Genomic DNA, 11,678 nt, shown 5'->3' on the forward strand with positions numbered 1-11,678 from the left:
AGCAGAGTGTTTGGTAAACTTTTTTGTAAAAGTGCTTTTGAGAAAAAAAAAAACAGTATTATAGTGTTTGGTAAACTTTTATGTAAAACAGATGTGAAAAAAAGCCGGTTTTTCAAAGCTGGGTTTTGCAGCTTCTTGTTTTTGGCTTTTTTTCATCAAAAACTGTGAAAAAAAAGCTGAAGCTGAATGTTTACCAAACACAAAAACAGCTCCCAGCTTTTTTTGATACCAGCTTTTTTCAGAATCACCTCAGTACCAAACCAGGCATAAGTATTACAATGAACTTGCCATATTATATATGTGAATGTTTAGGAAGGACCAAACTGTTACGTATCCTAAAAACAAGGGTGCATAATGTAATTATGAAAAAACTGAAACCCTAATATGCCTGGGCAACTCACGCGACTGGCACGTGCAAGCCCATCTCTCATTGGCATCAAATACTAAACCCTAGCAGCCAACCCTTCCCCACTTCTTCAAGCCTGTTCACCTTCGGCCGCAGAGAGCGAGAGAGAGACAGGGAAAAAGCCTTCGAGCAGCAGCGAAGAACCTTCAATCGTCGAAAATGGTGGCCCCGAAGAAGTCGAAGAAGACCCATGAGAGCATCAACACCAGGCTCGCTCTCGTCATGAAGAGTGGCAAGTACACTCTCGGCTACAAGACCGTCATCGATTCCCTTCGCAACTCCAAAGGCACATTTCTTATCTCTTGAAATCTCCAATCCTTTTGATTATTTGCTAAATTGTTGTGATTCGATTTGTGTTCAATTTCAAGTTTTGCGATTTGGGATTTTGTTTTGATTTTTTGGAAAATTGCAGGGAAGCTGATTATCATTTCCAACAACTGCCCACCTCTGCGGAAGTCAGAGATCGAGTACTATGCTATGCTCGCCAAGGTTGGGGTTCACCACTACAATGGAAGTAAGTGATTTATTGAAGGTTTATATGGGATTTTATTTTTATCAGATTTATCATACATTTGAAGTAATATTTGGAATTACTTTTTTGTTTATTCATTTGGTTTTTTATTTGTTTTTGTTGTGTGTTATTGTTAGTGTTAGTTTGAGATGGGTAGTGTTTATATGAGAGTAAATGGCTGTTTCTCGACTAGAAAGTGTTGAAGAAGCGAAAGTAGATGTTAAAATTGTGATAAATTCAACGTGTGTATTAAGGTGTTTGATTAGTGATGGAAAATGAGGGTTCACTGATTGAAGAATGAAGGACAATCCCAGCAATTGCTGACTTTGACGATAGAAAGAGAATATGGATAAGCATTATAGAATATGATTCTTGTTCTCACTTGTCGACTTGTTGTCTCTTGATTACGAATCGAGATGGTTCTGGTGTCACCGGCTCTCATTGAAACTGTGATTGCTGGTACGCAGAAGGTTTAGATTAATGGGATATGTCTTGGCTGATTGATGTTGCAACTTATCTCGCTGTGTCAATTAGTCCATGGTGCATGATTGCCTTGGTCATCTTACCTTACCCTATTGGCTCTTGGATTTTCACTGGACGGTATACTTTGTTGTGGGTATTCATCAGTTCCTCCATTCACATCATGTTCTGTGTTTGTGTGATTTAGGAACATATATCTTCCTTCCCTGAAATATTGGTTTGTTGTGGTAGAATGTTGTTGCTTAGTCTAGTTGAGTTACCTCTTAGGTCACAATAATCTCATTATGTTCGATATTCTCGCATGCATAAAATGCCTTTTATTTATCGTCTAGTGCTGTATCCTGTATGGAATAGGAATGCCCTTGACTGATTTGTTTTTCAGGTCTTTCTTCATGCTCCCATGTATAACATAAGTATGATCATATATACTGCAGAATGCTGAGTCTTATGCTTTTATTCATTTTATGTTAATAAAATGAGAATTAGTTTGCTTACTACACTTGCATCTTTTCATCTGGCTTACCATTTGTTCTGTTTTCAGACAATGTTGAGCTCGGCACAGCATGTGGAAAGTATTTCCGGGTGTCTTGCCTTAGCATCATTGATGCAGGTACTCCATAGTTTTCGTATCATTCTAAGCGATTTGTTTGCCGACCTGTGAAAAACTGATTTGGCTAACTTTGTCATTTGGTATTATCTTCAGGTGATTCGGATATTATCAAGACGCTGCCTGGTGGTCAGTGAAGGAGAGTAGGATGATACCTCTATGTTGAGTGTAGTGTTTTGTTTTGAGACTTGCCCTTTCTTTTCTTTGAATGAAATTCTCGATTTTCTTTGACAATGCTGTCGTGTTGCTAAGTTTCCGAATGCTTAGGGTCTACTATATGTGTAAGGTGATCTTCGTTGTGACTTGATGCATGGCATCTTGAGACTCATTAAAGTTAATTTTGTTACATTAGATATCCCATTCGGTGTTTTTCATTCGAACCTTGAACTGAAATGCTTACGCTAAGTAGTTAAGCAAAAAATAGCATAGTATGAAATGCTGGATAACAAGATAGGTTTCAGTTTGGTGTGGGATTTTGCTTCTTTAGAAACCATTTTTGTTCACAAGTGCTATTGAATCTATTGATTAAGATTCAGGTGATTACTCTTGAAGAAGCATTTTACTGGTTTTTTTCAGAAATCATTTTTATTAGCAAGTGTTTATGCCAAATACAAATGTTTTTTTTATTTTTTATTATCAAAGAGCATTTTTAGTCGTTCCAAAAGCAATCCCAAGCAGGAGGTTTGCTCACCCGTGCACTTGGGTTGTAAGCACGGTGTACATAGTATTTAGGAAACGTATTTTTACCATATTGGTATAGATAGTGTATAGTTATTATACAGAATACGGTGGGATACATCATCAATATGGTGGTTTATGTGCAAAACAGTGCATGGCGATGGGTCGTGGGTGAACATTTATGTCTCAAGTAGACCCATAAGTGCGACAATAGTTGGCCGTGAGTGCTGTCCTGCACATCAAAACACAAAAAGTAAGGGTTAGATTTAACTAAATGGATTTCATTTGATAAAATTTCAACCGCTTATTCGTGAAAAATAATGTGCTGAAAAGAATTACCGAGTTCTTCAACTTGGGTAGGAAAATTTGATTCCAACTTGATCCAACAAAAAGTCGGGCCTGGTTGGCCTAACACCAGGCCAGCAAATGCCTTGCTCATAAGTCCATTACATCTTGGTTCTAGCTTGGGCTCGTTATGTATAATGGTGGAGTCTGGATCTTGCTTTTGAGGCTGAATCAGGCTTCTGGGTTGGCCCTTTGTACCTTTGTTACATCCAGAATTAACAAATCATCATCATTTTCAAATATCATATATACTAAAACCCGTAGGGGTTGGTCACTGTGGATGACCAGTGGATTTCCCATTTTGTCCTCGCCCATTCTTCTTTTATTTCAACTTTACCCCTTTTGCTTTCTATTCTATATATATATATATATATATATATATATATATATATATTCTATATATACTAAAAGCCGGTGGAAAAGCACTGTTCATTAACAGTGCCCGGCCGGTTATGCCCCTAATCTAACGCACAGTTTTTTAGCTTCTTCAAGATGCTACATGAATTGGCAATTTTGCCCATGCCACACGCGTTTTGGGGCTTTTCGCACTTACCCTCCCCATGTGCGTCGTTTTTGGTGGGGAAGGTGCTCGAAGCCTCTTCCATTTTCTTCCTCTGTTTCTGTGCTTTTTCCCTGGTTTTTTATAATATTTTAGTGTTTGATGTGCCACAGACCTAATTTTACTCCCATTTTTTAAATAATTTGTTTGTCCCGCCATTAATTTTTTTAATTATTATTTTTTCTCTCCCTGTCCCACAAATGCTGTTGCTTGGCCTCTGATTGTTTTAATTTTTGGTCATACTCTACTTTTTGGGCCTCTATCTTCCACGTGTTGACGATCGTGGGGGGTTCTATTCAGAGGCTGTTTGTTTTAGTTTTTGGTTTTGCTCTGATTTTTCAGACTCTGTCGTCCACGTGTTGATCATCGGGAACTATTCTACTCAGAGGCCTTAATGCTTTTTCTTTTGTTTTCATCGCATTCTCTCCTCACTTTTTCCTTTTGTTTTTCCGCTTCTCTCTTTCTCGCTTTTCTCTTTCGTTTTCAGTTTGCTGTATTCGTCTTCTCACCTTTGCTCCTGCGCTTCGCACGCCGATTTCTTCACGTCTGAAGTCTTGCCGTTTTGTGGTTAGTTCTGGCCCTTCTGGGTTTTTTCGTGTATCAGTTTTTGCTGCATTTGTGGTTATTTTTGTGTTTAGAATTAGGTCTTTTTTTTTTAATTTGGGTTTAGGTGATTTTGAGGGTTTAGATTTTATTGTTTCCTCTGGATTTTGTGGGGGTGAGAGTTATAAAATACTGAGTTTTGTTTTTGTGTTGGGATTCTATTGAAGGGGATGAAAACACAACCTGCCAAGAAGGAACCTACTAGGCTCAGATTGGATGATAAACGTGAAGGAATCATGCTGACCAAACCGTGAGCATCGAAGATTGATTCTTTTTTTGTTCTTCAGTAATAAAAAAAATTTCAATTTTTTCGATTTTTTAATTTTTTTTTCTTTCTAATTGTCTGTTCATGGGGTTTTTTTTCTTCCAGGAATTCAACAATCCTAGAGGTTGAAAACCACCGAGAAGAAAAGTTCCAGATAGATCTGATGGTGAGCTTCATCAAATTCATTTTTTTTCCGTCATATTTTCCCTTTTGAAAGGATAAATTACGATAAATTAGTAATATTGGAATTTCCCCTCTACCTCTCATTTGGGTTGCTCATAGTGATTTGGTCTTCTGATTCTTCAGTGTAACCGGGCTCTGTACCTTTGCTGATGTCTGTGGGGGGTTGGCCGGGCAGGCTTCCTCCAATGGGTTACGGTTCTGTTATTTTGCCATTCATTCACTCAAAATTCCAAAAATCGAATATAGTAAAATAGTAGGTCAAATTCATTAATGTTATCTTAACAACTGTTTAATAGATTTATATGTTTGTTTTTATGAATTTTTTTTTTTTTTTTTTTGCATGTTTGATTTTATGAATTTTTACTATTTGTTTTGTTAATTGCAGATTTACAGTATTTGATTGATTTCGGTGAGGGTGAGTTGTTAAGTTTTTCTTTATTTATTCATGATGTTTTATGAATGATTGCATGTTCTATATCTAATTTCACTAACCCTTTGGGTGTGTTTTTCACAGTGGTTGTTCATCTGTTTTTTCTGTTATCACTATTTACCACCTGTTTGAGAAAATGTATTAAATTGGCCTTTTTTTAGATTATTGATATGTTTCGAATGTTTTTTGGTTTGTCATGTGTGTAAGAATGTGAAATAAACTATCTAAGGTAGTCAGTTTCAATATAGCAGTGGCAGCTGCAGGAACTACAACGGTAACAGCTGCTGGGATTCTAGATGGATGAAGAGGAGTGGGGTTATATTGAAGTCAGACCGGTAAGCAATTTACTCATATATATTGTATATATTGTATGGAATAAGAGAAGTTAATTTTCATAGAATTTTTGTTCATTTTTTGTTTTGGTATTGTATTTACACAGAAGCGCATATGTTTTGCTGTTCAAGCCATATGGCCAACCACTCTCTAGCATCAAAGTGGACCAGTGAGTATTACCAAACTATATCAAATTAAATAATATGAACAATTCATCTTCTTTTCAACATATTTTTCCGACATTTATCTCATGTATCAATGATTATTTTTCCAAAATTTGAACCCAAGAAACTAAATGTGTTACAAAAACAGATCTGTTATGTGTTGTAAGTTCAGCAAAAACTTCAAACTCAGTTTTCTCTTTTGGGGTTTTATTAATTTTTATGAATTTAAATTTCTTTTGATCTTTTATTTGCTGTCGCACTCAAACTTTCAGCTCTAAAAGCCATTAAATAAGGAAAACTAAAACTAGGACTTAAGAGGTAATTATAATTAAACTACCCAATTTTTAATCAATAAGTAATTTGTCTAATGAAAAATACCATCATGCATATTTTGGTTATAGAGGCTCTTTTTATTTATTTTTTATTTCGTGGATTGTAAACACTAGAAAGCTAAGCCTCTGACAACATCTTCCCTGAGACACGATTTTGAGAAGGTAAAAAAAGAGCGATACTTTAAGTTCTGTTTCTTTTATGTGTTCTTTTAAAATTGAAGGTTGTGTGAATTGCAAATGTTTAATCATGCGGAATCAGGAAGCATTGCTCATCTAATTGTGGAATTTAGAATCTAATCTTGGGGTTGTAATTATGACAGTTAAAGTGAAACAAATATGGTCCAACATTGATCCAAAACATGACTTGATGGTTTATCACTTTTGTAATTTCAATAATCTTGCAAAGAATTTCTCTGAGATTTTTATAGTGCTTTCTTTTTTTGGTGGGTAAGAGAATGGAAGAGTATTTTCCATGTTACCAACAGTTCAACATAGTAACTAATACCATGCATATATTTGTCAGTGAAAATACTTTCCATTTTTAACTTATCATTTGGTAGGAAATTTTGATGAATTTATGTTTTTTTCCTCCACTTCTCATTGTTTTCAGGCGATTGGAGCTGAATATCGAAAAAGTTTGAGAGTTTTGGACATGTTGGACCTCTCAAGGTTGACGTGGTGTAATTTATGGAGTTATATGTATGGTAGTGATTGTTTTATATGCTCTGTCGAAATTATTTTACTGATTATGCTATGACTTGCTACTGTTAGTTTTTACTGTGAGTAGGATTTTTTGGAAGACAAGTTGCACTAAGATTTTCTTAAATGAATATGATATGTCGTTAAACTGGATGAAGTTTATGGTCTTATATTCTCTTTTGACAATGTAGTGGTAAGTTTCTATTAGTTATGTGTTTCAGGTTCTGATGGCTAGAAATCAGAATGTAATGAACTGTGGAACATTGTATTTATGACATCTTACCGATCAAGAAAAAGATTTAAATGTGCAATTATTAAAAGAGATCTAATTGCGTAACAATTACTTTTTCCGGCAAGGGTTTTCTATTTTTCCGACGGCTATTCTCATTTTTTTTTTTTGAGATGCATGTAATAATTTATGGTCAATGTGATCCCATATCTATTTAATTAATTATATTCTTAAATCATGTAGGAAGACTAGCAAGTAGCAATGATACTGCTTTCTAAATAGTTACTGTTCTTATCGCAGACCAAACCATTGAGATAATAACACTGCATGTAACATTCTTTCGAAGAAATCCATATGTCGATATTGGTAAGTATCGTTTTTCTATCTGTTCTTTATAATATATTTGTTCACATTGTGGTATTTTGACCAACATTTTGTTATTATAAAGGAAGTAGCTTCATTTTTCACAACTTGATATTTCCAATTTGGTGGATGTACATGATTAACACATTTGAACACAGTTGACCATCTATGCACAATTTTCAAATTAAAGTTTCTGTTTTGGGATTTCTTTATCAAACCCCTTGGGACTTCGTGTGTAAAATTTAGTGTTCCTCCCTTTTGGCTGACAGAATTAGGTTCAAGCTTTATTGCCTTCAGATTATATTTAGTCATGTTAGAAGTTAAATTGCAAAGACATATGATTCTATAATTAATATTTTGTTTGTTTTCTTTGGTTTAGGTTTGAACTAAAAGAAACTAAGAAATGAATGATGCACATTCGCAATGATATAGAATGCTTACATTGCAACTTCAGCTATACAACTTTTGCCACCCCAATTGATCGATGGGTATATAACCTTCTATTTACACCCTACCAAATAGTGTGTTCTCCTACTTTTCATCCAGCTTTTATCTAATATACATTTGTCTTTTTCAATCTTTGTTATAGTGAGACAAAACTAATCAGAGGCAAACGCACAAAAGTTGATGAGGTGCTATAAAATTGCTAAAAAAGGTAACCAAACTTTATTCTTATTTTCTTTACAGTATAATTCCATTGTCATATAAATTTATTTCATGTGTTACAATATTTTCTTTCCTTACGTAGGGTGCTTTCTTATCAATCAACAGTATTGGAGAAAAACTTTGAGCGTTGCAGTAAACAACATTTGTCGTATTGTCATTCTAGATTAAGTAATAAAACTTATACGATTTTTGGTGTCTGTTGGATAGATTTTCATATGTAAATAGTATAAATCTTTTATGCCATAGACTTTACATCTTTGAAACATAAGCTTTATTACAATTTTTATTAATCCCGTAGCAACGCGCGGGTAGAACTTTCTAGTTCAATCTGTTTGTACAAAAGTTTAGGGAAAGATGATGATTTTTTGGCATCTAGAAGTATCAAATGATTTACGGATTGTAGATCCCTATTGTACCTGAAACTAGCAGACATTTTTGGCTTTTATCCTCCATTTCAAACACAATTCACTCGCTTCACTCAAATCTTACTATCTCAATCTTCTTTTCAATCTTCCAGCACCACAATCAAGCTATCAAAATTGACTTCGTAATAGAATAAGAGATTAATATTTGAGTGACATCTCGATTGTTTAAATTGAGAAGAAAATGTTATGCTCATATTGATAAAGAAATCTTAATGCAATGTTTTGATGGTATAAAATTTCGTTGAAGACAATTGTAGCTTGTAAATGTAATGAGTTTTATTCAAATTCATGAATGATAATAGTGTTGTTTAATATTAAAGGTTTTTGTTGTCTTTTGGAGGACTTTTAGATCGAGATGAACTTGGGCTTTGCAAGAATCCTTTTGCCTCCCTTGGTTCGTTTTCATACTAAGTCCCGGAATACCTCGAAAGAATTAGCAAGTCTTAGAAAATATCCTGGTTAGATCAAAGACATCACAATTAAGCAAATAATGACTTGCGCAAGTGAGGCATGGTGTGGAAGTTAGAACCTTATTAGTTTAGCATGGGAGATAGAGAGTTTGCATGGTTGCCTGGTGTTCTAGGTTGGGTAAACTGGGTTTTCTAAGGTTCTAAAAGGGCTTCTGTTAACATAAAGGGTTGAGGGAAGGTTAGGGAAAACCCTAAGGTTGCAGGGAGATGGTTTTCTCGAAGGTCCAAGACCGTTTGCAATTAGAGAGTGATTTCCCTAGTTTGGTGAAGTACAACCTTGAATCTCCCTCTAACGTTCTATGTTCTATTTCTCTCCCTCTTTGTTGTTCCCTGTTTTTGTATTTAGTTCTCCCTTTTTGTAGGTAAATGATGCTTTTCTAGACTTCCTACGGAATATCTAATTATGGCTAGGTCTACATTCCTCTTTCTCCTGACATAATTGTGACCTTCCTTATTGATATAATGCAAATGAGTGTTGCTGCGCTCGTGAAGACTGCGCTGTGCCTCCTTCCCAAAGCACTGCTTTCTTAGGTTAGTTTCCACAACCATCTCGCGACTTTCACTCAACGTTCATCCTCTCTCTTCATTAAATGCATGTTTTGCTAGGCTTTCACATGAAGTTAAGGCTTAGGGTTTGGTTTCTTCCTAACTGGATTGGTTGGCTTGCTAGGGAAAAAAGGAAACTAAGTTTGTTCTCTCGCAAACTCACCCATGTGGACTTTAAAGATTATGGGCTTGGATCTTTGGGCACAAGTAGCCATAGTCTTCCATAATTTTGACTCCTCGTAGGCCCAATAAACTTCCTCAACCATCCACACCATAATTCACTTGGCAAGCCCTATGCATGTGACTTGGGTTTACGTTAGCGTGAACACTAATTAGCGTGATAAAGCGTGGCGTGATAAATATGCATGGATTTGCATGGACATGACATGATTTATCCAAATGTCCGGTTTAATTAGTATAGCGTGGCATGATTGTGAATATCTTTCTTTTTCGATTCCACACCTTTGCATGTGCTTAAGCTTGGCTTAGAACTTGTATGACAATTGGGTTTTGAGACTTGATTGGACTTGAATATAACGTTTTTGGGTCTCAACATTGTCTAGAATAACTCTTTTTTAACCTCGCCTGCCTTAGACCAAATTCCTCAATCCTCCCCTGAATGTAAGAAAACATTGCATTAATTTGCGTGTAGATGGCAACCAAAATCATATGATAAAGTTGATTTATCAATATGTCATCATGTTTAATTGTTTATAAAAATAAAAATGCTAACGGGACTTGCTACCTCACATTTTAGGGTGCATTATTGTTCACTATCTTTAAATGGTGATCCTATGTAGATAATTTTCATACCAATATTATAAAAAAATTGTGCAAAAAACATGAAATGATAGAAAATTTATATAGTTTCACTTTTGAGATGGCATTCTTAGCATTCATCTTATATATATATATATAAAGAGACAATACCATCGTGTTTAAATTTCTTTTTGTCATCTCTTTTTAGAAAAAGGAAAATATGGCTTTTTCCTTGGATTTATCACATTATCTAAATGCCAATCTCCTCCATATTGTTTCAGTTCTATATCTAAAATCTCAAAAGACGTACCCCAGCCATCTACAACTTAAATTCATGGTGTTCCCCGCAGCATCTAACCTACATAGTAAAGAATATTGCTTTGATCACTTATCTTTCTCATTATACAATGCTGCAATGGCAGCATGGTTTATATACAGTTTGCATATACACGCATGCAATAAACAACATTAAAGGTGGCAGATAAACAACATTAAGGGTGGCAGAAGCCATGTGATTGTTTGGCTGGGATTATTCCTTCTGTTGTCCAGGTTGTACAGCAGATAGTTGAGTCTAGGTTGTACAGCAGATAGTTGAGAGAGTTGTGCAGGTAATGGACTGTGTTGTTATGATCCTTTCGGTTGCAGATTGCAGCGGGAAGGTTGTGGTTGAATTGGTGGTGCTGACGTGGACCTTTCGTTAGGGTGTAGAGATTTATCCAAACTAGGTTTACCACACCCCCGCAAGCTGACAGGGCGTTGACGAACAGGAAGCTTGGAGATAAGATAATGGAAGCGAACAGATGACAAACCTTTGGTTAAAAAATCGGCAATTTGGTCTGTGGTAGCCACATAACCAACTTCGATTTCCTTGCGAATGACCTTGTCCCGGATGTAGTGATAATCCACTTCAACATGGCGCATGCGAGCTTGATAAACGGGATTGGAAGCAACAGCAATGGCACTGATATTATCACACCAGAGACGAGGTGGCTGTAATGGAAGATATAGATCACGGAATAGATTGCGAAACCATGAGAGATGGGCAGAAGTATAGGCAAGTTGACGATACTCCGCCTCTGTGCTAGACCGTGACACTCCACGTTGCTTTTTCGAACTCCAGGAAATTAAATTATCGCCAAGAAATATGCAGTGACCGCCAGTGGAACGACGATTATCAGGGTCGCCAGCGTAGTCAGCATCAGCGAAGGCAGTTAGAGTGAGAGGACTGGTTTTGTAAATTAAGCCATGATCATGTGTGCCTTTCAAATACCGTAATATGCGTTTGACTGCAGCCCAATGTGCAGTAGTTGGAGAGTGCATGTACTGACATACTTGGTTGACAGCGTAAGCAATATCAGGACGGGTAAAGAGAAGGTATTGAAGGGCGCCCATAACACTGCGAAAAGAAGATCCATCGGAGAGGGGCTCACCATCATATAAACTCAAGCGTTTACCACTGGGAACTGGCGTTGAGATGGGCTTGGCGTCAGCTATATTAGTTTTCTGTAGAAGCTCCAAAATGTACTTGGATTGAGTGAGATAGAAGGCAGAAGGCGTGCGGGAAACCTCCATCCCCAAGAAGTAGTGTAAGGGCCCAAGATCTTTCATTGCAAAATGAGTACCAA

At 36.2% G+C, this 11,678-nt stretch overlaps 1 protein-coding gene and 1 long non-coding RNA gene across 17 annotated transcripts; both read left to right on the forward strand.

Moving 5' to 3' along the window:
* The first annotated feature begins 456 nt into the window (after nt 1-456).
* On the forward strand, nt 457-2,359 carry LOC137747244 (large ribosomal subunit protein eL30). Its single transcript, XM_068487319.2, has 4 exons — nt 457-692; nt 819-920; nt 1,939-2,007; nt 2,101-2,359. The coding sequence occupies exons 1-4, from the start codon at nt 566-568 to the stop codon at nt 2,139-2,141; spliced, it is 339 nt and encodes a 112-aa protein (XP_068343420.1). The 5' UTR covers nt 457-565; the 3' UTR covers nt 2,142-2,359.
* A 1,076-nt stretch (nt 2,360-3,435) lies between these two features.
* Nucleotides 3,436-8,096, forward strand: LOC148690473 (uncharacterized). 16 transcript variants are annotated; one of them, XR_015956287.1, is made up of 13 exons: nt 3,442-4,153; nt 4,357-4,439; nt 4,560-4,620; nt 4,761-4,890; nt 5,023-5,052; nt 5,152-5,205; nt 5,316-5,402; nt 5,507-5,569; nt 6,507-6,565; nt 7,125-7,190; nt 7,567-7,675; nt 7,777-7,842; nt 7,936-8,096. It is a non-coding gene; the product is annotated as an uncharacterized LOC148690473 (long non-coding RNA). The 16 variants fall into 16 exon arrangements; XR_015956289.1 differs by having other exon boundaries at nt 5,319-5,402; XR_015956295.1 differs by having other exon boundaries at nt 3,439-4,153; nt 4,761-4,832; nt 5,152-5,402.
* Nucleotides 8,097-11,678: the final 3,582 nt, after the last annotated feature.

The sequence above is a fragment of the Pyrus communis genome, chromosome 15 (genome assembly GCF_041283825.1).
Source record: "Pyrus communis isolate YQ-2024b chromosome 15, ASM4128382v1, whole genome shotgun sequence".
NCBI lineage: Eukaryota > Viridiplantae > Streptophyta > Magnoliopsida > Rosales > Rosaceae > Pyrus > Pyrus communis.